This window comes from Felis catus, chromosome E3, assembly GCF_018350175.1.
Source record: "Felis catus isolate Fca126 chromosome E3, F.catus_Fca126_mat1.0, whole genome shotgun sequence".
NCBI classification, from domain to species: domain Eukaryota; kingdom Metazoa; phylum Chordata; class Mammalia; order Carnivora; family Felidae; genus Felis; species Felis catus.
The window spans coordinates 10,563,285-10,587,452 of record NC_058383.1 but is presented as its reverse complement, the minus strand read 5'-3'; the positions used below and the strand labels follow the sequence as shown (position 1 = coordinate 10,587,452).

The 24,168-nt window shown below is 46.5% G+C and overlaps 1 protein-coding gene across 2 annotated transcripts; it reads right to left on the bottom strand.

Moving 5' to 3' along the window:
• Positions 1-1,112: 1,112 nt before the first annotated feature.
• Positions 1,113-24,122, bottom strand: EIF4H (eukaryotic translation initiation factor 4H). Of its 2 annotated transcripts, XM_023247018.2 has the most exons (7): positions 23,966-24,122; positions 9,619-9,806; positions 7,885-7,949; positions 7,705-7,801; positions 7,317-7,376; positions 3,420-3,557; positions 1,113-3,127 (listed from the first exon to the last, which is right to left on the bottom strand). In XM_023247018.2, the coding sequence occupies exons 1-7, from the start codon at positions 24,022-24,024 to the stop codon at positions 2,988-2,990; spliced, it is 747 nt and encodes a 248-aa protein (XP_023102786.1). In that variant the 5' UTR covers positions 24,025-24,122; the 3' UTR covers positions 1,113-2,987. The 2 variants fall into 2 exon arrangements, with proteins under 2 accessions (XP_023102786.1, XP_023102787.1); XM_023247019.2 differs by lacking the exon at positions 7,317-7,376.
• Between the last annotated feature and the right edge of the window lie 46 nt (positions 24,123-24,168).

The following is a 24,168-nucleotide window of genomic DNA, read 5'->3' as shown; positions in this document are numbered from 1 at the left end:
GCCCCAAGTCGGGTGAGCCCCATTCCTTTCTCTCTCTCTCTCTCTCTCTCTCTCTCAAACAACAACACTACAAGAAGCCTTATCGAGTGGGGTTTCAAGCCTGGCCACCAGTCCAACTCCACGTGGGGCACAGAGCGTCCAGTCGCAGGGACCTTACCCTTAAAGAAAACACAGGCAAGTGCCGCGTCCTCTCCTCCAGTCTTGGCCGGGGAGCAGTCCAAGTGACAGCCACGCGTCCAGGAACCAGAACAGTGTCCAACCGCCCTGCCCTCCCCCTGAAGGTTAGTAAGCTGCAGTCAAGGCTCACCTCACAGTAAGCAAATTCTGCACGTGCCCGGCCCTCCTCCACCCTCTCTGCTGGCCAGGTCTCCCCACCCCCCACTCGACACAGGGCCCAGCTCTGCGCTGCGTCCCCTGGGTCACAAAACCACACAGCAGCGGCTCCCAAAAATACAGGATCCGCTTGCCACGAAGTAGCACCCGCCACGGCCACAAAGAGCATCTAGAACTTCTGCTAAAAATAAGCAGTTATTATTTTTCTTAATGTTTATTTCAGAGACAGAGCGAGCACGTGCACGCACAAATGTGGGGGAGGGGGAGAGGGAGGGAGACGCAGGATCTGAAGCGGGCTTCATGCAGACAGTAGAGAGCCTGATGCGCGACTCGAACTCGCAAACCACAAGATCATGACCTGAGCTGAAGTCAGACGCTTAACCGACGGAGCTACCCAGGTGCCCCCCAAAATCAGCAGTTATTAAAAGCATGCACGCATTGTGCAAACACCTGATTTCTTCCATTTTCAGGAAGAAAGTCCCTTTACCCAATCAAAAACTAAGGCCACACTGCATGCAAGGCCTCTGTTCAGAAAATTGCCATTTTTAGGAAGTGAGAGGAAAGGGGGGGGGGGGGGTAGGGAAACCCGGGCGTCCTGTTTCTAATCATCACTAGCTTTTAAACTGCTTTCGCTAACCCTGTAACTTCCAAGAGCAAGATGCTTCTCTCCTGTGGTCGCAGTACGTTCTACCGGATTCGGACACCGCTTCCCCAATTTAATAAGGGTGTGAACTTCTCGTTAAGAGCAGCTAGAAAGAAGTCAAAAATAAAGGCGAGCATTAAATATTACGTAAGGTTTTCTTTTATTTAAAAGATCATTCACAAAATACCATATCCATAGATTTACTTTCTGTCATATAGCTGAATGTGTTAAGTGTTTGGAATTCCATTCTTACATTTAAAAGTCAACTGGGATTGATTGCCCAGAAGTTTAGATGAATTTGTTTTGTTCTTAATCTTTTCCACATTGAAGATGTAAGTAGGTCATCTGAAAGCATCAGGTTTGATTACAACCACATAATGCATGTCTTTCTTAAGTTAGGTATTGGTGTTACACAAATGGTTCTTATTTCGGAAGCAGAGGCGGCAGGTGAAGGAAGGAAAGGAGAGAGAGTTCTGTAGTTGCTGAGACCCGGGACCGAGACCCAGTGAGAGAAGCCAAGGACGCCAGCTAGTGACGACCTCTCACCTCCCCCCCCACCCCCAAACGGCAGGTCTCTTCCCTGGGCTCTAGCTGCTGGCGGCCCCCAAACTGCTCCCAACGGGACGGTCCGGGACTCGCTGCTGAAAAACCCAGGTTGCTCACACACACGGGCGTTTAGCTCAGAAGCTACGGCCCAGCTCCCCTGGCCCTGGGTACGTGCCACACACAGCCTGTGGGGATAGGCAACTGTGCCCCAAAGAGGAGACCTGGGGACTTACAGCCACCTACCAGCTCTCTGAAGGCTCTTGACAGCCCTGCAGAGTAAAACCCTCAATTCATCAAGTCCAACAGTAAAGTGCCGGATTTTAGGCCCATTTTCATTATAAAAGTCAGGGAGGGCGGGAAGCGCAGTATCTCACTGCTACTTACGCCAGGAGCAGACACAGGTAAACACAAGGGAGAGAGACAGGGACACACACACGACGGGGTCTGAGGACAGTCCGTGTCCGCACGGGGAGCACGGCCCAGGCGCGGCTCGGCCACCGCTGCCCGTCGGTCCCTCCGGAGCGCCCTGCCCGGACGGGAGACCGGACGGAGGCTCGGCGCACCCAGCCACCCACGGGAGCCTCCACCTCCGCCGGGGAGAAGGGGACGAGCTTGCACGACGTGCTGACCCAGCCATCCTAGCGTGCGCACGGAGGTGCGCTCGGCCCCCGGCCCGTCCGCTGAGCTGCTCACCGACTCACACTACCACCCTCTTCCCTTAGATTCCACCTTCGAAAGGAGAGCCTCCGGCTCGAATGATCCATTCGGGGAGGGAATGACAGAGACAGGGCTGCTTATAAATAGGGACAGGGAGGAATCTGCAAGGATCAACAGATATTTTATCCTTGTTTTGAAAACAAGGTGCCTCAAATTCTCTCTGTTGACCACAGCTGAATAAAAACAAGATGCTACCCAATTTGTGACTTCTTTCTGTTTTTTGTTTTGTTTTGTCTTTTTCCTTCCCTTGGAAGCCACAGCAATACAGAACTCCACATGCAGGTCAGAAGAGAAGCGCTGAGAAAAATGAAAGGACCAACCGGGTCTGGCCAGAGTGTCCAAAGTAAAACGAGAAAGCAGGGGGAGAAAAATGGAGCAGCACCTCCATCCTAAGAACGCCCACGGGTGGCTGCCTCTGTCCCTCGAGAGAGACTCAAGTACTGGAAGGAAACAAGGAGCAAGAAGGAAAAAGGACAGGAGGAAAATGGGGGAAGGACTGGCAGAGAAAGAAAGAAAGAAAAAAAAAAGCACAAAACAGGCACTAGATAGGTTCAGCAAAGCCAAGAATGTACTAAAAACCACTTGTTAACTGCTGACATGCACTCACAAGCTCTGTGTTTCCGCTGTAAGAAAGGAGGACAAAGGTCAGGCGCAGGAATGGTGACTGCAGGACCGCTGGTCCAGGGGGCTAGCCAGGCTGTGGTCTCGCTGTGACTCCCCCACACCCCATTCCCTCCCAACCGCGAGCTCATTCTTGCTCCTTGTTAACGACTTCCTCTCTGGGCCTGGCTCCCCCGAAGATGGCAGAGTTGGGATTGGCTACTTGATTGAGGGGCGTGGCAACTGTTCGAGGCTTCAGCTGGAGCCGTGGCCTCTGTGCTCTTTCCTCTGCGGGAGAGAAACCAACGCGGTTTATGAGAAAAGGACCCCACATTCCCCGCCCGGGTGGAATGATCCGACTGAGGCCAGCCCCTACAGGCCAGCCCATTTTCTAACCATCAGGCCAGCCCCGAAGACCCATCCCATCCCCAGACGCTCTGACAAAGGCCAACTTGCTACTGAAGACTTAAGGGGCGGGCCACAGAAGCCACCGTCCGTGGCACGAGAAGGCGTGTGTGTGTGGGGGGAACGGCCAGCGCACCAGGGCAAGACAACCTCCACCCACAAAGCATCACCGTACCTTCTGTTGGTTCTCTGAAGTCCATATTGGACCCTCGAAGGGGAGGGCCATCTCTGAACCGACTCCCCATTGGGGGGCCTGTTCGCCGGTCACCTGGGCGACTCCCTCCCCTGCCTCCTAAGAAGTCATCCCTGAAGCCTGAAGGAGGAAGAGGACACCGGATTACTTTTTAAGCTACCGTCTCAAAAGCTGACTGTGCAGCTGGCGTGGACTGTTCAATTTGAATTCTTTAGTTTGTCCAACATCGGAAGTTTTTGCAAAAGAGTGCGTGGGGTCCAAATGAGAATGTGCTGGGTAATCTCAATGCTAACAGACGTTACACTTCTTACGAAAGAAAAATAAAGCGAGCTGTTTAAACCTCAGCTTGCAGGAAAAGTGGCGGGAACCCCACCCCCTACCTAAGACTATAAAATAAGGCTCGTGACAAACAAAAGTCCTCAAAGCCCATCTTATTGTGTCTTCTAATATAAAGCCTCTGATTATTAAAAAGATAAACCTGAAATGTGAAAGTTACAATTTAGAATGCGACACCCAAGAAAAGCCCAGACACGAAGACAGAATAAAAATACGAGGCCACCTCTGGGTGACGCGCCCCACTCGTCTTGTCTCTGTTGTGTGGCGGGTGTGCAGCACTCTAAAAGCTCGGCACCCGTGTGGTCAACAAGGCAGTTACCCGGCACGGCTCACCCCCTTCGCAGAGCGGGGCTCGCAGAGGAGCGGAGCACCTCGCCCCCAACCTGCGCCACCTCCGGGGGCTGCGAGGGGGAGGAGAGGTTTCCTCCCCATCCCTGCGGGTATCTGCTGGAACCCTCAGCAAAGTAACTGTCACGACAACGGTCAGGAGTGTTCCGACTCTCATCTGTCTGTAGAGAAGATGGTTTTCTCCACAGGCTTTGAGAACCCTAAGTTTTCTTCAGTTCTGTATTTCACGGAAGGACTTTCATCCAGAGGGGGTTTAAGCTGACTAGCCTTTTAACAGTATCGCCTACTGAAGGGAGAGTGAGCTTCCGGTAAAAATTTAAGAAATAATACTGTAATTAAACAAACCAGTCCGTCCCCCCCCCCCCCCCCTCAGCCCCCAAAGGTGACCACTTTTACTCGAAGGACGGTGCCACTGCTCAAAGCTCTGGAGGAACATCTATCTTCCGGAAGGATCCTGAGCCTGAGGAATATTCTATATATGGTCCATCCGCATCATCCGTAGATTTCGTATCTGCCCGTGTGTCGACTCACTAGCCTTCGTACGTAACCCTGAGATTAAATCTTTTGGCCCTTCTGCTCTTCCAGACACGCACAGAGCGGTGGAAATCTGAGTCGCCCGACATGCGTGTCTCTCGGCTGAGGTCCAACAAAGCAACACTCTGCCTTCTTGTTTCAGCTCAGACCATAAACAAGTGTCTTTTCAAACCATTCGGTGCCAGGTTTTTGCTCTTTTGGGCTTTTGACAATTTCACTGTTTAAAGTGGCCCCGCACATAGAGCCGAGAGTCGTCTAGCATTCCTAAGTGCAAGAAGGCAGTCCCGTGCCTCACGGGAGAAAACACGTTAGATAAGCTCCATTCGAGCAGAGTTCTGGTGCTGCCGGCCAGGAGCTCCTCGTTAAACAAATCAACAGTATAGGTGACATTAGGGCTCTTTAAACAGAAATACACGCAACAAGGTACGTACTGATCGCTCAACAAAATATCGGGACCAGAGGCTCACAGGAACCGGACCCTGTCGTTTCCCCTGCCCATCTGGGGTTCTCAGTGATTCTAAACTTAACTCCCCTGAATATGAAGACTCAACTGTTTGCAAGGCTGGTATTTTTCTGTTCTTTAAGGGTGGCCCAGGAATTTGGAAAGCGATCAAGTTATCTGAAACCCAGCTCAGAAACTGAGTTGGACGGCACCAATTTTCACCAAACAAGTAATGAAAACAATCCCCCCCCCAAAAGATTCAGACCAATAGGAGCACTGATTTGGGGAAAACATATTGGGATGTATACAGTCAGGTAGAAGGTTCTTTACAGAATCTTTTAAACCAGAGCTTACGCTGTTTATTCAACAAGCTTAACTGAGATTCAAACATCTGACTGACAGCTCCCCCAATCAACCGTGAAGCGGACCTTTCCGTGGGAGTACAAAGGCTACTCCCCCAGGAGAATAAATTTTGCGACCAGTGCAGCAGAAATCAGCTCACACCCGCACTGACAAGGCAGGTAAGCACGACTGCTACTTAGTCCAGATGCACCCAAGTGGGACAGAAGGGAAAAAACCCAAAACAACGGAAACAGCACGCATCCACAGCCAGTGACCACCTCATTTCAAAATCTCTTACGACAGGAGCAGGCGAAGATCACGAGGGAAACGCAAGGTCTGACATTACCAAGTATCTTTTAATGAAGTTTGATGACAGATTTTTAGGAGGCACACCGTTCACAAGAACCTTCCAAGTTTTTTTTTTTTTTTTTTACTTTAACGTACTTGGCTACCTCTGGGGGTGGGACTCTGCTCTCTTCTATTTTTTGGTATTGCTCGAATCTTTTTACAACAGTGTATGTCATTTAAAAAACAGCATCATTTTGAAGAGCAAAAAAGATCTACGTTCACAAGTAACGGACACAAGCATCACTCCACCATGCGGGCACTTCTGGATTCAGACACCTCCAGACCCTGCAGTTTATGCTGGACCTGGTGGGTGGCGAGGGAGTTTCTCTGGCTGTGCTCTCTGCTTCAGAGAGTAAAAGTCCCAGCGAGGGCAACAGTTCCTTAGGTAACTGCCACAATTCCAGAGCCTACACACTCAAGTGCTATTCCTACACTCCCAGTGAATTCAAAACCGGCCGGTCCCAGGCCACCACTCATCAGGCCACTAACGGCTGCACTCAGATTGACTTTGAGAAGACATCTGCTGCGTGTTTCAATCAGAGACTAGCTTATACATAAAATTACAGGTTTACTGGATCATACTGTACTTTTATGAATAAGCTCATTTCTGATTGGCTACAGGATTTTTAGGATTAAGTAATTCAACAGATATAAGCGGTCACCTGTTTAGCCAAAGTAGCACTGGAAATGCACTCGTAAAAATTTTGGTCTTCAACAGCTTGTGCCAGTTCTTCCCATACTTACCAAACACTATATGCGGAATTTTGTTTGATGGGGGAGGGTGACAGGGTGGTTGGGTGGGGCACTGATGTTATCCTCTCATACAGTGGAGAGTGCAGAGTTTATAGAAAACAGACTACTTCCTCATTTTTTACCTGTTACAACTGACGTTTTGATCACATATACAATTTATTTTTGTCAAAAAAACAAAAAAACAAAAAGAAAGTAAAGAGATGATCAACCCTTCAAAGCAGAGGCCCGACATGCAAACCGACCTCTTAAGGGGAGACAAGGAGGCACCTGGTGGTCTGCCTTGGTAAGTTAAGAAAAGCAACAGAGCAGATCGTGTCCACCAAGAAGAGACAGGAGTTCCACGCCCTTCAAAAAAACAAACTGGTCACCACGACTTTAACCATGGAAGAAGGAGCCACCAAGAACCACGGTTACGAGGCTTTCTGTAAGCTTCCAAAACCCCCCCCACTTTGTAGAAGTAACAGTGCTTCTATTCACGCAGAGCAGCCAAGGGGATTCCTTAGACAAAGGCCAGATGGGAACTATAGGCTGAGGCATCGTAACAAAAGGAGGTGGGTCGGTCTAACTCGCCCACGGTGTGGAACCTCTCAAGTCCTACACCGAACATTTAGGTTCTAACAGAGGCTTACTGCATGCCTGGGCATCTTTCAGGAAAGTTTCACTTGCGGAATGAACTAAAGGAGTAGTCCGGCCAGGTGGGCTACGTCCACAATAAACGTACAACAGCAGCAAGGCCATTGAAAAAGGTTAAGTGGTGATACTTTAAATACTGATACCGGAATTGAAGTCATCCCGGGAATCCCATCCACCTCTAGATTCTCGAGAGCCACCCATTCCTGAGGACACACAAAAAAGATAAAGGTGAGGTCGTACCATTACCCTGCTGCACACACATGGCAAAATTCTCTGGGAAGAATCACTCATGTGATGAGAAGTTCAAAAGAATTGTAAGAGTTTTTGTTGCCAATAGGAAAAAAACAAAAAACAAAAAAACAAAACAAAAACAAAACCCAGGCTTGTGGAAGCACCATCCATTCTAAGATTTTTCCACGTTTTTAAAAGCTCACAAAAGCCTATCAGACCGGCAAGATAATTCTAGTAGCCTTCAACAGTTGTAACCAGTGGGCATACAGTGTTATGTTCAGTTTTAGAAGAACCAATCACCTCTGTCATCTGGTCCACCTTTCCTGAAGCCAAAGCCACCTTTATCCTGTTTTCTGCCTTCTGCAATGTCCACACGAAGCGACCGATCACCCAACAGCTGATAAGGGGAAAACAGTGTAAGTGTAGGCAAGAAAAACATCGCAGCTGCTGACACGACACAGAAAACCTGAAGATACTTACTGCACCGTCATACGTCAAGGCTTCCTTCAGGGAATCCACCTCGTCAAATTCTACATAGCAGAAACCTGTAAGAGAAACAAACCCCAATTTCCTCAAGGAATTCTGGGTTAAGACACAGTGGGATCCCCGTCTCTCCCATTTCCCCACTTTTGTTGCATCTAAGTGACAGCAGGCCAGCAGAGCCTAAGAGAGAGATTTTACTTTTCGGTAAACAAAATACTTGACTGGTATTCCTCCCTCTCAATTATACTCTACCAGAAAGTGCCAACCAGGCATTGAAATGGCAGCTGTTTTTATAATGCTTTCTTTTTAGAAGTTTTAACCATGACATTAGAGCCTTTCCTGGGCCACTGAAGAGCTGACTTCTGAATGACTTTAGCTTCTCCCTCAACCTCCAACAGTTTCCACGCCCCTTCCTCCTCGCAGCCTGGAGTCTCCGTCTGCACTCGGCACACCCCTTGCCCCGCTCTGCTCACACTGCACCCTGTACTACACCACGCCCTCCCACCGCACCCCGAGTGTCCCCGTCCCGTGTGATTACACCTCACCTTCAAGGCCCACCAGACTACAAATGCTCTGAAGGCTTGGGTCCAAACTCTTCCTGTTCACCATTTCCCCACCAACTACTACAACAAGAAGGTACCACTTGGCTGGAAGAGTCCCCCTGCCGGCCCCCCTAAATGGATTCACAATGGTCTAGAGTACTTGTGGAAACCACCTCCTGTGCTCAAAGAGGTCACAAGAGCCTGGTCACCCATCTCACACCTCAGAGCTGCGGAGGGATGACCCTCCGTCTGATGTAGAAACTAAAACCTGCTGCTACTGACTCAGCCTGAAGGCTGGCCTTGACCACCCGTTCCTCCCCTCCCCCAGAAGCCCGAATTCCTAGCGCATCTAGGAGGCACAGTGGGTGGGCCTGACTTTCACAGGCTGAACAGGTACATTTACTTCTGTTGTTAGAGCACTCGTTATTAACAAGGCTTCCGGTTCTAAAGCCAAGAACACTTCCAAAACGGTAAAAGCGCCACCTATACACAGAACTGCTCGGATGAGCAAAACCTCTGCTTCTCGCACAGCTAGTACTTCTCCTTGGATGTTCTTCTGGATAAATAACGTAAACCGCATGCCCTTGTACCTCGCGCCATGCCCTAAACAGAGAGCACGTTTCCCTTCAGGGACTCCGGAGAGCTAGATGCTGCTGCTCACGTGACTCTTCCTGCTTACTGCTTCCCGGCTCACGTGCCTTGAAGAGACTAATCTACAGACACAAACTTTACCCAAAATTTGAGCCAACCCTCTCCCAGACGCGCTCCCAAATCACAAAGATACAGTGATGGTATTTGTGAGGTTCTCTTCTGAATTCTGTACAAATACTTTAGATCACAGGAAAACGACAAAGAAGAAAGCCACGCGTCGGTGAAGGGGAGATGCACCGGCAAAGTCCTCTGTTCTGTCTGTTCATCTCTCTCCCAGGGAACTCCTTCACTGGCAGACAGGACTGCCAGTCAGGCAAACAGCACATTTACTCGGGCATATATTGCACATTTCTACAAATAAGATCACGTGTAACACATTTTCCCCCAAGTAGAACCGAAAGCCTCATGGGTTAAAGGGCTATCCGGGTTTCAGCTACTTGGATAAACACTTCCACAATTAAAGCCCTCTGGTTCCCCACCATTTTGGTTCAGACCCTCCCTCTACGAGAATATACAGTACGGACTCCCCCAGACTCACCTTTAAATTTGTCTGTGTCTTTGTCTCTGACTAGCCGTACACTCCGTATGCTGAGATCCTTGAAGATAGCGTCTATGTCGCCCTGAACTGTATTAAAAGGTAGGTTTCCTACATATGCTGTGTAGGGGGGCTCTGTGGGCAGCTCCTTCTGGCTACGGGAACCATGGCCACCGGCACTGCCGCGGGACCTGGAGGGGAAACAGACAGGATTCAAGTCTACTTGTCCCAGGGCGGGGACAAGGGTAATGTCTTCCGCTCAGCCATACCAGTCATGTGAACGACTCCACTTGATTGTACAACAGCATCTTGAAATTATCGAGAGTATCCCAAAATACCACTTATGGAAAGGGTACCTATCGTTTGGTGACAGAAACGTTATTTCCTACTTACTTAGACTCAGTATCTGCGAAATGCTCATGTCCTAAAACCTTAGCAAACACCCTCCCTCACACCTGGCAGCTAACACACGCAGAGATGGACCGTCCAGACTCATCACACTGTGTTCACAGGAAGATTTCCAAAGCTGCTCCAAGTTTAACCCATTCGTAACACACCTGCTCCTTGCTGCTGTCAGATTATGGATAACACAGGCTGGGGAAGGGCAGAGACAAAGGCGGACAGAGGATCCGAAGCAAGCTCTGCGATGGCAGCAAGAGCTCCATGTGGGGCTGAAGTCAGGAACCGTGAGATCATGACCCGAGCCAAAGACAGACGCTCCAGCAACGAGACACCCCAGGTGCCCCTTAAAACTCCTCTCTTAAAGGAGCTGCCTCACAACACAGATCTGCTCAAAGCCATCCTTTTCGCAGGGGAAGCATCAATACAAGTCACGGAAAGTAACTTGGTTTTTGCTAGGGATAACATGAAAGAACTCCACCATCTTTCTTGAGATAAGTATCATCCTTTATGACATTTTCTTAGCAGAAGAACAAAATCACGATGTAATTCTTAGATGGCTAGAATTAAGCTTAGTAACTCAAAATTCTGCTACTTCCCAATACGAAATTCTACATTTTGTTTTCAAGTGAACTGCATCCCACCTACTCTCACTCCCCCCACCCCACCAAGGTGAGTAAATGACTTGTTTTTGCGCTTCAATACCCTTCACAACGCCACTGTTTTTTGTTTTTTTTTTTTAAAGTTTATTTATTTTTGAGAGAGAGAGAGAGAGCAAGAAAAAGGAAACGAACCAGGGAGGGGCAGAGGATCCAAAGGAGGCTCTGCACTAACAGCAGAGAGCCCGATGTGAGGCTTGAACTCATGATCCCCAAGATCATGACCTGAGCCGAAGTCAGATGCTTAACCGACTGAGCCACCCAGGTGCCCCTGCAATACCACTGTTATTATCTCAATAACCCGAAGCCCTAAAATACTTTCAACGAGATACTCTGAGACTGAATACCGACTATATAAGATACAATAGATGCAAACTTTTGAAAAACTATCAAAGCACACGATGAATTACAATTAAGAACTTGAAAATCATCTGTTACTAAACATCTGGTGGAAACAGTCCCTTGCCCTCAAGCAGCTCAAGGTGAGCGGCACGTGTAAGACACAAACAACTACATTGGCACACACTGCCTGCATGTGTGTATATGTACGTATATACATACAGAAGGTGAAAAGCCACAGCGATTTTTTAAAACCTTAAGGTGAAGGGAGAATGGAGAGCTGGTAAATTCAGCAGGTGTATGTCTGATGACTCGGGAAAATGGAGGAAGGAAGGCTTGCTCAAAGGACACATGGAACATTTACAGAACTTATGCAGGGCCCAGAAGGTGGAGTCAGGGCTCTGAGTTCAGGCAGCCAGGTGAGCCTGGATAAGGACCGAGGGAAGGAGGGTAGGTAGTGTTAATCAGATGGCAGGGGCACGAAGAAGAAAGCCGCAGGATAAGAGGCAGTTTCTGGCTTTGGGGAAGATGGCAGAATCCTGTTTCAAGCAGCAAGCAGTATTTTAAGAGCTAGACATGTGGAAACAACCAACCCAGCCCATTAACCTGCTTATTTCACCAGAGCCTCACAAAACTGCCGGCGGCTTACTATTCCAGATTTTCCCAAGAATCACCAGTCACCCTGCATACTACCCTATGTGACACAGTTCTATGGGACTTCAGCATGTCTTACAGGACAGGGCAGCTGGACTGCCTGTAATTTGCCTTCAAATTTACTGTCTCCGACGGTTACAAAGCGAGAAGAGTGGAAGTCTCCAGTGTGCCAGCAACTTGAGACCAGGGCGAGGGGACAAAGACAAACCCCAGAGAGTGCATATGCATGTAATAAAAGGATACATCCAGTCAGCAACCCACCGAATAAAAAAAAAACCCCAAATGTCGGCAAATTCTGAGCGAAAACTCCCATGATACCTTTTGACAGTAACTGAAGTTTACAAGAGACTATTGTCTAAAACTGTGTTACTCAAAAGCACTTTCTAGAACAGGTTAAAAACAACACAGGCAGAGAAGACTCATTTGACACCTTTCTCAGCTTGGTGTAGAACCTCTTCCAAATGACCTCTGTCTCTCTCACTTTCCTCGTCTGTGACTTCATAAGTGTCTCAAATCTTTCTTTTACAAAGTTTAAAACTGACCATAAAACAACTCATAAATCCTGATTGCTTTATAAAAGTTTAGTAACAACCCAAAGCATTACAGGAAGACTAAGCACGCTCCAGGCTACACTGCTGTGCAGAAGCGAGTGGACAGGCTGCCGTGGATACAGAACAGATGAGCCAAAGAGCAGGCCGGCCCCCGGTTCAGAACAGACACCTGAAGGTCTGCGCTGCAATCCCCCAGGCTGTATTGCACCCCCTCCACTCAGCATCGATTCTTCCGGCTCATTACTGCTTCTGCTATCCCTTAGGGACAGTCCACTGCTTTTTAAAATAACATATTCAAGTTTTAAAGTTTGAGACAGAGAGCAGGGGAGAGGCGGAGAGAATCACAAGCAGGGTCCACACTGCCAGTGCAGAGCCTGATGTGGGGGCTTGAACTCACAAACCGTGAGATCGTGACCTGAGCCAAAATCTAGAGTCAGATACTTAACCAAGTGAACCACCCAGGCACCCCAACATATGCAAGTTTCAAAGTAATAAATTACAACCTCGGTAACTTGGGAAATCCAAATTTCAACTCCAAGCATGAACAAAATCCTTTACAGAAAAATCACTTTTCTTTACTCAAATCATGTCTATGAGGTACAGAGGGCACAAACCTAAGACCCAGTCCCTGCCCTCAAGGAGCCGGTAATCCAACTGACAGGGTCCCGGCATCTGGAAAGGAGAAATCAAAGACTGCAGGCAATCTGGGAGACAGCCACAGGGAGCAGGGTCCGCAGGGGTGAACAACAGGAACCGGGACGCTTGCGTTCCCACAGCACACAGGGAAACGCTGACCTAACAAGCTGGTTTGCCGGGAAGAAGCCTGTGGGAGGCAAGGAGCCTGGAGGGAGGGTTGACTGTAAGAAACAAGATAAGACAAGAGAGTATTAGGGCCGGGATCAGCTCCAAGAAGTAGATTCAAGAGAGAAGTGCTCCAGGCTTACTTTCCAAGTATAAGGGATAAGAAAAAAGGAGGGATGCACGCTAAGCTCTTTTCTAGGAAAGGGTTTTATAAAGACTTCCAGAGGCCATCAGAAGCCACACCATAATTTAATCACTGTTGCTGTTCCTCTTGAAAAATCAAGGGGGAAGCCAAGATACCCAAGTACAGAGTATTAACCTCTCTGGGGTATTTGCAACATTACATGTTCTCCTATTAAGTCTAGGTTAGGGACACAGTATCCTTAGGGCTGATCAACAACTCTGGTCTTTTAGGTCTCTCACATTCCACCCAGAAATACATACTAGCATATATTACACTGTTTCACGCATGACACCATGCTGGATCCTGTATAAGTATCCCCAAAAAGATCGCCTTTGTAAGATTAAAATACAAGGAAACAACAAAGTCCACTGAACATGCTTAAAAAAAAAAAAAAAAAAGAGTCATGGTTATGATGTGCAACCCATTTGGTTTCTAGAAAATAACCAAAAAAAGGTTGAGCTCTCAAAAGCCAGGCCCTCATTTCAGTTTTACCTTACCTACTACTAACATCTTACGTTACCAAAATACACTAATTAAAATCACTGAACCAATATCGATACTTTACTAAAGCTCAGTTTATTCAGATTTCCTTAGTTTCTACCTCAGGTCCTTTTTCTGTTCCAGGAGCCCATCCAGCGCCCTATTACATTTTAGTTGTAATTGAGGTTTTTAAAAACTAGCCCCAGACAACGTGGATTAAAAGCATTTCATTTCCAAGTAGATCTCCCTCTCCTGAATGTATGCAGTCTCCAAGGCCTTCAATCAGCATTCACAATTAAACCCCTTCATCTTGATAACTGGCATTACTGAAGGATGGGCAAGAGAGCCTGTGGGTGTTTCTGATCAACCCTGGGATCAATGATGAACTCCTCAATGAACCCTTTCTCAAAGAGCTCTTTTCTGCTGTGAATGGTTATCTTCATAATTCAATCCCATCTGCAGGATTAAAAAACCCTTGCAGGGAAACGCAGAGTAGTTCTAAGGCAGGAGTTCTGTCTCCAGAACTATTACGGTCTCTGGTACTCAGCAGGGGTGGAAGGAATGAAGACACAGGCCTAGCAACGCCTCCAGGATCACAAATAACTTCTTCCACTAACATGAATATTCTTTCTTTAAAAAATTTACTTATTTATTTTGAGAGAGGGAGGGGTGGAGTGGGGGAGAGACAGGTCAGTGGGGAGGGGGCAGAGAAAGACGGAGAGAGAGGGAGTCCCAGACGGGCTCTGTGCTGCCAGTATGGAGTCCTGAGTAGGAAGGGCTCGAACTCATCAACTTGAGATCCTGACCTGAACTGAAATCAAGAGTCGCTTAACTGACTGAGCCACCCCGGCGCCCCTGGGTATTCTTATTTGGGAAAAAAAATTAAAATATAAGAGAGGATTACATGTATTTAGATGACATCTCTAATTAGGTACTTAAATGTTTTTCAAAAAAAATTTTGGCTACGACCAACAGCAAGAGAAACATCTTTACGCCGCGACTAAAAACGTCCACGCATATATACCTGCCTGCACAGTAGCTGTACAAGTAACAAAAAGCTTCTCAACAGTACAAACTCACAGTATAACATACACTGTTCTCTATTTCATCTTTCAAAATGCTTGTCAGGGCCTCTAAGTTGATCTCATCATCTACCAACAGGAAAGAACAGGCAGTCTGAAAGCCTTGTTCCAGAACAGGGAGCACAAGGGGGACTTCTGGTTTACAGTCTTTCTGAAAATGCTTCTTACTAGGAAAAAGGCATTTATCCCAATGTACTAAAATTTTGGACTCCCACACATTAATGAAAGCAAATAAACGGATTATTAATATAGTAGCTTCATATGGTGCAAAACATCCAAATCCAAAGTTCCAGATTTTTCAGAGGAAATAAAATAAAAATCTCAAGCTGTTTATCGGTCCTCAGAGAATACTGCCACAAAAAACATCTGTCTTGAAGCTATGATGTAAACCATTTCTATGGATTAGTTTTGAACTTTATAGGCCAAGAGTTCTTTTCCCTATTTATTTTATTTTAGAGAAGAGAGAGACCACGCGTGCAGGGCAGAGGGAGACAGAATCCCAAAAACCTGGGACCGTGACTTGAGCTGAAAATCAAGATTAGGATGCTCGGGACGCCGGGGTGGCTCAGTCTGTTGAGCGTCTGACTTGGTTTCTGCTCAGGTTGTGATCTTACAGCTCGTGGGTTTGAGCTCCATGTGCAGGTCCACACTGACAGAGCAGAGCCCGCTTGGGATTCTCTCTCTGTCCCTGCATGGCTCACATGTTCTCTCTCTCAAAACGAATAAACTTAAAAAAAAAAAAAAAAAAAAGAGTAAGACACTCAACCTACTGCCACCCAGGTGGCTCAGGAGAGCTTTTCCTGTGATTATCTGAGATTTGACATTCTACATACTATCAGCTCCAATTCATTTTATTATTTTTTTAACTTTTTTCTTAACATTTATTTATTTTTGAGAGACAGAGCAAGACAGAGCACAAGTGGTGGAGGGGCAGAGAGAGGGAGACACAGAATCCAAAGCAGGCTCCAGGCTCCGAGCTGTCAGCACAGAGCCCGATGCGGGGCTCGAACTCACAAACGGCGAGATGGTGACCTGAGCTGAAGTCGGACGCTTAGCCAACTGAGCCATCCAGGTGCCCCAGATCCACTTCACTTTAAAGAAAACTTCACATTTTCATGTGATGTTCAATTTTATGATCTACAAATAGCTTATGTTTCAGTTATTTAGAGAACAATAAAATGCCAGATAGACCACCAGATAAAAGCTAGAATTCAAAGGCATACAAAACTAACAGTTCTTCTCCATTTACTATCTGAAAAACTGTGAATATCACACTAACACCACATATTAATTATACCTTAATAAAATTTAAAATACTTGAAAAATCATAAAAATCTGTTACTTGTACTAAAAGACAGATATGTACTAAGATGCATACCTATTAACATTTATTAATAAGTGTTTCTGCTAATATCAAATTTATTTTAACCTCTAGTTGCCCTACACGTGATAGTTACAAGAATTAGGCAAAGGGGGGGGAGGGAGAGAGAGAGAGAGAGAGAGAGAGAGGGACAGAGAGAGGGAATGTTAAGCAGGCTCTATACTCAGCACGGAGCCCACTGTAGGGCTCAATCCTGGGACCATGACCTGAGCTGAAATCAAGAGCAGGGACACTCAATCAAGCACCCAGGTGCCCCATCAGGAGATTTAGTGGGCACAATGACCAAATGCCATGGGCAAACTGTGGTCCTGATTCAAACAAATCAGTTGTACATCAAAATTTACGAGCTAATTAGAGAAATCAAAATACTTATTGGGGGGGGGGGGCGCCTGGGTGGCTCAGTGGGTTGAGCATCAGACTTCAGCTCAGGTCATGATCTCAGTTCATGAGTTCGAGCCCCACGTCTCCGTGCTGACAGCTCAGAACCCCCACCTCCTCCCCCCCCCCTTGGATTCTGTGTCTCCCTCTCTCTCTGCCCCTCCCTGGTTCACACTCTGTCTCTCTCTCTCAAAGTAAATAAACATTTAAAAAAAAAAAAACTTCCTGGGAAGTTTCAGATGTGATAGTATCATGGTTATATTTTTAAAAGTCGGTGCCTTTGAAACTCATACTGAAGTACTTCTAGATGAAATGAGACATCTAAGATGTGCTTTAAAATAATCCAGGCGGGGCGCCTGGGTGGCTCAGTCGGCTCTGGTCATGATCTCACAGTTCCTGAGTTCGAGCCCCGCGTTGGGCTCTGTGCTGACAGCTCAGAGCCTGGAGCCTGCTTCAGATTCTGTGTCTCCCCCTCTCTCTCAAAAACAAAAAAAAGACAAACAAACAAAAAAACTTTCTTAAAAAAGGTAAATAAAATAAAATAATCCAAAAGCTTGTGAGGAAAGTGAAGGGAGGAGGTAAAGATGAAATAAAAGGTGTCACTTTAAAGAGTAGGTAACAGGTACATGAGGTGGATTAGTATTGAATTCGACCTTTATTTGTACTTTAGATTTTTTGTAATCAAATCTTTTGCAGATTCAAATAGGCCAACTATAAGAAGTAATCTTTGAGACAACTGCACAAAACCGAACACGAACTGGGTAACAGAAAAACTGGTTAAAAAGAAACCCCTAATCAGTTAGCAACATGCATGTAAAAGTATTTTCAGACAGAGAGACAGGAAGGCTGACTGGCTTTAAAATATTCTATCCCAGGACACCTGGATGGCTCAGTAGGTTGAATGTCTGACTCCTGATCTTGGCTCAGGTCATGATCCCCGCCCCCCCCCCCCCCCCCCCCGTTGTGGATCGAGTCTGTGTAGGGCTCCGTGCTGGCTGTGGAGCCTGCTTTAAGATATTCTCTCTGCCCACCTCCCACTCTGCCCCTCTCCCCCAATCGCATCACGCTCTCCCCCCAAAAAATAAAAAAAATTCTATCCCCTCCCCACAATGGGGGAGACTGATGAAAACAGGAACAGCAAAAAGGTTTATAAAGCTAAATGAATGGAAATGAAGAGTTGCTCAATGGGCAGTTTCTGAGTATCACTGTGAACACCAGTGCCACTTAGAAATGGTCAAAGTGGTAAATTTTATGGATACATTTTACCACACACACACACACCCTGAAAAAAATGAAACCAGGGAATGGTTACATGGGTTTGATACACTGGTTTCCACTTCCGTTCACATGTGAAAGTGTTCAGGTTTATTTTTCTAAGTTTATTCATTTTGAGAGAGACAGAGCCCCGGGGGTGGGCACGGGGGATGTGGGCAGAGAGGGAGAATCCCAAGCAGGCTCTGTGCCATTAGCACAGAGCCCAACGTGGGGCTCAAAGTCCTGAAACCATGGAGGACAGAAATCAAGACCGCGGCACTCAACCAACTGAGCCACCCAGGCACCCCTGAAAAAGTTTAGATTGGTGTTTAAGTGTTACGTAAAATGAGCAACTGGTAAATTCTGGCCTAATTTAAACCACACTGACCTTCCTCCATGAACAGAAAATTAAGCTCAAGGAGCAATCCTTTAATATTCTCAGGTGGCCTCTGTAAACACTAACATGTACTTCCTGTGGTCCTAACTGTGCCTTCCAGGACCACACCCTTCATTTAACAGTCCCCCAGCGCCTTACTAGCTGCTACTTGAGACCTGCACTGATCTTGCAACTGACCCCACAGTAAATCAAGGCTGGGGCACCAAACTACACTATTACTCATGCTTCATCATGGAGTATTTGCAGAGAAAGGAGCCTACGAGCTTCAAAACACAATGTCCGTGATAAAGCAGTAAAAGTGATTAATTTTACTAAATCTTGACCCACTTTTTAATATCCCATGTTTTGAAATGGGGGCAAAGCATTTTTGCGGCTTATAGAAATGCGATGGTTTTCTCCAGGAAAAGCATTCATGCAAGTTTACAAGCTGAGCTAGCTACGCTTTTCATGGAACACCATTTTTACCTGAAGAATTATCAAACTATGACTATTCGTTTTCTTGAAAATGAAGTGAGCCTGTCCTTTAAGGAAAATGAACAGTATCTGTTGCCAGTAATAAAATGCGGGCTTTTCAAGCAAAAAATAAAGTTTTAGAAAACTCGTATTCATCAACATAAGTTTGAAAGTCTCACAATCTCTGAAATTTTTCTCATAAGATCAACTGTGGCATAAATAAACATCATTTGGTACTGTATAAGAAAATGTACTAACACTGGGAAGATCGGCATAACTCAATGAACTGATCTTTTCCAGATAACCAATGCCTCATGTTACAAGATCATGAGCACGTAAAAAAATCCCTTTGAAATATAAAATGATCAGTGGACTTTAAAGAATAGTATGAAAAGTTTACTAGATAAAGTTTCAGATTCCACACTGCAACTAACTTTTGCAGAAACTACCACTTGTCCAGTTTTGGTACAGGGGCAGAAAAAAAAATACCCACAATTATCTGAAAAGGCCATTAAAATACTACTTGTTCCAGCTGCTTACCTGTGTAAGGCTGGATTTTCTTCATGTATGTCAACCAAAGCATCCTATCTCAAGAGTGAATACAGAGGCAGGTATGTAGGAGAAACCAATTATCTTCTATTAAACCAAACACTCAAAGGGCTCCAAAAACACAACTGATTCATTACAGAAGAATAGTGTGCAGAACAGGGGAGAGAGAGTCTCCATCTACCCTACACTGAATACAAGACTTAACTGGAGGTGCCACGTTTTCAACGTAGTATCTTTTCAACGTAGTCTCAACATACTGAAGCACATCCAGAGGGCCCCATCAAAAACACTTTTTTTTTTTAAGTTTGTTTATTTATATATAGAGAGAGAGCATGTGCACAGGGCAAAGAGACAGGCGGGGAGAGAGGGAGAGAGGGAGAGAGAGAATGAGAATATCCCAAGCAGGCTCTGACCGTCTGCAAAGAGCCTGATGCCAGGCTCAAACTCACTAACCACAAGATCTTGACCTGAGCTAAAATCAACAGTCAGACCCTCAACGGACTGAGCCTGGGAGCCCAGGCACCCCCCCCCACCCCAATTTTAGAAATCACAACATGGGGAAAATGTCAAAGAACCAAGGACATTCAATTTAAAAAGACAATGTAGGTATTACAGCTTAAGTTCTATCAAAATCAAGCAATTACACTTATTTCGTGTGCAGGTCTAACCAGATGTACAACTGAAAGGCAGGGGCATGGCATGCTGTCCTGTCCAACCCTCTCTTCTACTTCTAGGGGAAGCTGGAAACTGGAAGATGGGAGTCTAATCTAGGACTGATACTGCTCCAACACTGTGTTTACATGTTTCAAGTTTCTGGGAAGACTACTTGACTTAGTGGGACATCCTCCCAGAACACTAAAGGTCAACTTCAAATAGAAATATACATTTTAACAATATACCAAGTCAGTCTTTAGAAATCTCAGAAGCATTTGCAATAAATATTTCAAATATAAACTTTGTAACAAACCAATAATCTACAAGAAAAAATTAGTTACCACTCATTTACAATATAGCACTCTTCATAAAATGCTTTATGCCTACAGAACAGATTTCTCTTGGCTTTAGAAATAGAGCCAGGAAAGTAAAAACTCACTCGTTAACTCAACAGAACTTTTCCCACTCTTACTGATGCAAGGGAAATATGATTAAGTGCACCAGACACTGTGCTGCTTGCTTTGGACAGCTCACTTAATATTCCCAATAAACAGCTCTACAGAGGAGTTTTTATCTTACATGGGGGAAACTGAGGCTCAGAGAGCTAAAGAACTTGTTCCAGAGCACACAGCTAATACATGGCTCAAGGCTCAGATGACCCTTAAGCCCTGTCTGCCTGATTCCAAAGCTAGGGCTTTTCCTCAAACTGTGTTAGAGACTGTTGGTGAAACCAAGTCAAGCATCTGTGGTAACGATTTTCATAGAAGATAATGATTTGGAATCCAGCATTTGGGAGGCTGGGGAGTGGAGAGGAGGACGATAACCCAGGCCACCTGGCATTTGGTAGGCAAACAGGATTTTAAGATAAACTTTTTTAATACTTCTACGGATCCTACCATGACCAGTGCAAATAGCTACCACTATTTATGCCCTGCTTTCTTTCCTCTTATTAGTCTTAAAACATGCTTAGAGGGACACTTGGTTGGCTCCCTGTCCAAATGACATCTATTGATGTCAGCTCGGTTTGTGAACCCAGGGTAGTGGGAACAAGCCCCTGGGTTGGGTCAGGCTCCATGCGTGGAGTCTGGTTTGGATTCTCTGATTCTCTCTCTCTCTCTCTCTCTCTCTCTCCTTCTGTCCCCCTCCCCACTGCTTGCACACTCTGTCTTAAAAAAAAAAAAAAAAAATTAGAATTCCAGTCCCCCCTAACTGGAACTTGATAAAGAATACTTAGTGGAATTTAAGAAACAAAACAGATGAACATAGGGGAGGGGAAGGAAAAATAAGATAAAGACAGAGAGGAAGGCAAACCGTAAGAGACTCTTAAATGCAGAGAACAAACTGAGAGTTGCTGGAGAGGTGCTGGGGGGGGGAGGGGATGGGTTAACTGGGTGATGGGCACTAAGGAGGGCTCTTGTTGGGATGAGCACTGGGTGTTGTATGTAAGGGATGAATCACTAAATTCTACTCCTGAAACCGTAATTATACTATATGTTAACTAACTTGGATTTAAATAAAAATTTAAAAACAGAGAAATAAAAATCTAGATTAAAAAAAAGAAGAATACTTAAAGGTGTAGTTTTAGTAGGTTCCATTTTCAGCAATCTCGATTCTTGCTACCTCCAAGTTCCAATCTAATTCCCAGAATTGATGGTTTTAGGCTGCAGCACGCAAAAGCACGTTATAGTTAGAAATGTAAAAGCCTATTACTCTCCACTTTATTGCCAATGGCCAATAAAATTAAAACCCAGGAAAGAAAATTTAGCAACCTACAGAACAAAATACACTCAAGATCTAGTACAGTCAACTCTTGGTAATTTGGAATTGTGATTTGCTTTGCTTTTGGGGGCAACAATGCAGTTCCAGGCTCTGTCACTGGCCGCCGGGGACATTCTCAATGGGTTGAGAAAATAACCGCTTAACACCGCTTCCTGACAACAGTACTGGATATTACATACAACACAGAAGACAATTACAGGGAATGTATAATTATTAAAACCAAGCTTTTAAGTTATGACTGCATTTCACACCTGCTATTCCTTTCACCTGTGACCCAAGTGGTTTACAGTTGAGACCTCTTACTCGCTAAGGTGCTTTAGACCAAAGGGAAGGGTCCCTTGGTACGAAAGCACCAAACAAAGCAATGCAAAACTGGCTTTCCCGAAGTGACAGTCTTCTACAATGCCTAAGCACTGTACGTGAACATAAGCAAACAGCACTGAGACATCGATGTGAAACATGGTTCAAGTAACAGTACAAATTATCCCGGAAGGTTACCCACGAGCCTCTACCATCTTGCTGAATTTCTGAGGAACCAGAAACTGGTGAACTCCAGAGCTGATGAAATTAAAGAAACATTGACTCTGGAATAGGAAAGCTTTGGCCCAGACCTCGCTGCTACATGTCTGGTCCTTTGTAAAGTTTCTGGACTCACTCGGGACCCTGTCTAAACGAGCACACAAATTCATCAATGCGTTTTTAGGACTGCTTTTAGGAACTGAGTGGCATTTCCAATGTACTTAAATGCGACATCCACTAAAAGTCTGACTCAAACACCTCAAGTCACCAGAGCAGCTAGCAAATCTGTCGAAAGGCGGGGGGGGGGGGGGGGGGGGGGGGCAAAAAAACCCACAAAAAAAACCCACAATAACCAAACACCAAATCCCAGATTCAGGATAATATGACTAACTTATTGTAGTCCCGAACCAACTAAAACTCCTTGGATCTGCCTTAAATCAAACCACTCTGTGTAAGAGTTTTCCTGGGCACTTTTAATGTTTCTTGAAACTAAAGAAAAAAAAAATCCCAGTTATTAAATTTCAAGATGACTTTAAAAGCAAATTTGATGTCTACGAACCTACCCCAAAGGCAACAGTTTCACATGTCATCCAACATCTATTTCTTTTTTATTAGCAAATAAAATATTCTTTGAAAGAACAGGTGGTTCCACCTTCCCCAACTTCCATATTCTAGTGTCATGAGTAATATTAGGTACACTCCCTAACCAAAACAAGCCTTTGTTTGAGCCAGTCCCAAGCCAAGGTATTAAAAGATCATTCTTCACCAAACAATGATACTTTTGGGATTGAAACCCAGGAGACTGGACAGCTCAGTAGGTACTATTGTGGTGTTATCCTGGGAAAGTAATCCTTTCTGTAAAAGTACACAAAGGCCAAGTGTGTCCTTGACAAATAGCAAGATGTTTATAGTCTGTCTTCTAAATTCTGCATGAAGGAACAAAAAAAAAAAAAAAAAAATCCAGCGCGGATTCCCGAAATTAAATACGCTAAGTTTCTTATTCACTAGTGAAGTATTTCTCCTTCAAAGGGGGTGTCTCAATTGTATACAGTCTGTAAACGACCAGAGTGAGAACGAGGCTAACTGCGATTCCTTCTCCAGGTCAGAAGGAGAAACTAGGGAGAAATAAAATTTTCTGCCAGCAAGCACGTAGCACCTGCCAATAAAGACACTGACCCAGGACACAGAAAAATTAAAAATGCTATTATGTATTTTCTTTTGCTTGGTCTCCCCCTCCACCGGCGTGAAGCGGACCACTCCCGGGCTCTAAGCCGCCAAATCCCTGCCTCACACATCAGGGAAGGGAATCACCCCTCTCGCCCTCCCGACCTTACCCAGTCGGCTGGCCTCCTGGCGAAGCGGGCCAGAGCGCCTGCAGCGCACGCAGAGAACAGGAGGCCGGGACCTGGACAGAGACCCGAGCGGGGCAGGCTACGGCCCCCACCCCGCGCTGCAGCAGAGCCCCGCGCTGGCCCTGCCGTACTGGGGGATGGGGCTGGAAGCGGGAGCTCGTCCTCCAAGGCACTCAGTGCCGCTGCGGCCTGGCCTTGCGGCCAAGGCACTGGAAAGACGACACGTCGGCGGCGGCGGCGGGAGACACGGGGACGAATCTGCGCCGCGAGCAAGACGTGGGGGAAACTAACTGCCGCCGCCCCCCTCCCCGAGCGCGCCATTTCTAGGCCCCGGCCCTCCAGGCTCCTCTCCCAGGCCTCCGCGGGCCGAGCCGGGCCCCCTACCGCCCGCCGCCCCGGGTGAGCGCGGGAAGGCCGCCGCCCCGGGGCCCCTGACTCCGCCCGCCCCCCCGCGCCCGGCGGGGGCCCGCGCCCGCCAGCCTCACCCTCTGCCGCCGCCGAAGCTGCTGTAGGCCCGATCGTCGTAGGTATCGAAGTCCGCCATTTGCCGTCTCCGCTCCGAGAGGAACCAGGGTGAGCGAGGAAGGACCCCGCAATATAACTCCCCCCGCCCCGCCGCCCGGGCTGTCCGCCGCGCCGCCTGATCGCAAATCGCACGCACGCACGCGCGCGCGCGCGCACGTACGCC

Excerpts from the sequence above, each read along its gene's own strand:
- EIF4H (XM_023247018.2), bottom strand. The coding sequence starts at position 24,024 with ATGGCGGACTTCGATACCTACGACGATCGGGCCTACAGCAGCTTCGGC. Across the intron at positions 7,802-7,884 it reads CCTTGACGTATGACGGTGCA|CTGTTGGGTGATCGGTCGCT; the intron begins GTAAGTATCTTC and ends TCCCCTTATCAG. Across the intron at positions 3,128-3,419 it reads CTTCAGAGAACCAACAGAAG|AGGAAAGAGCACAGAGGCCA; the intron begins GTACGGTGATGC and ends TCTCTCCCGCAG.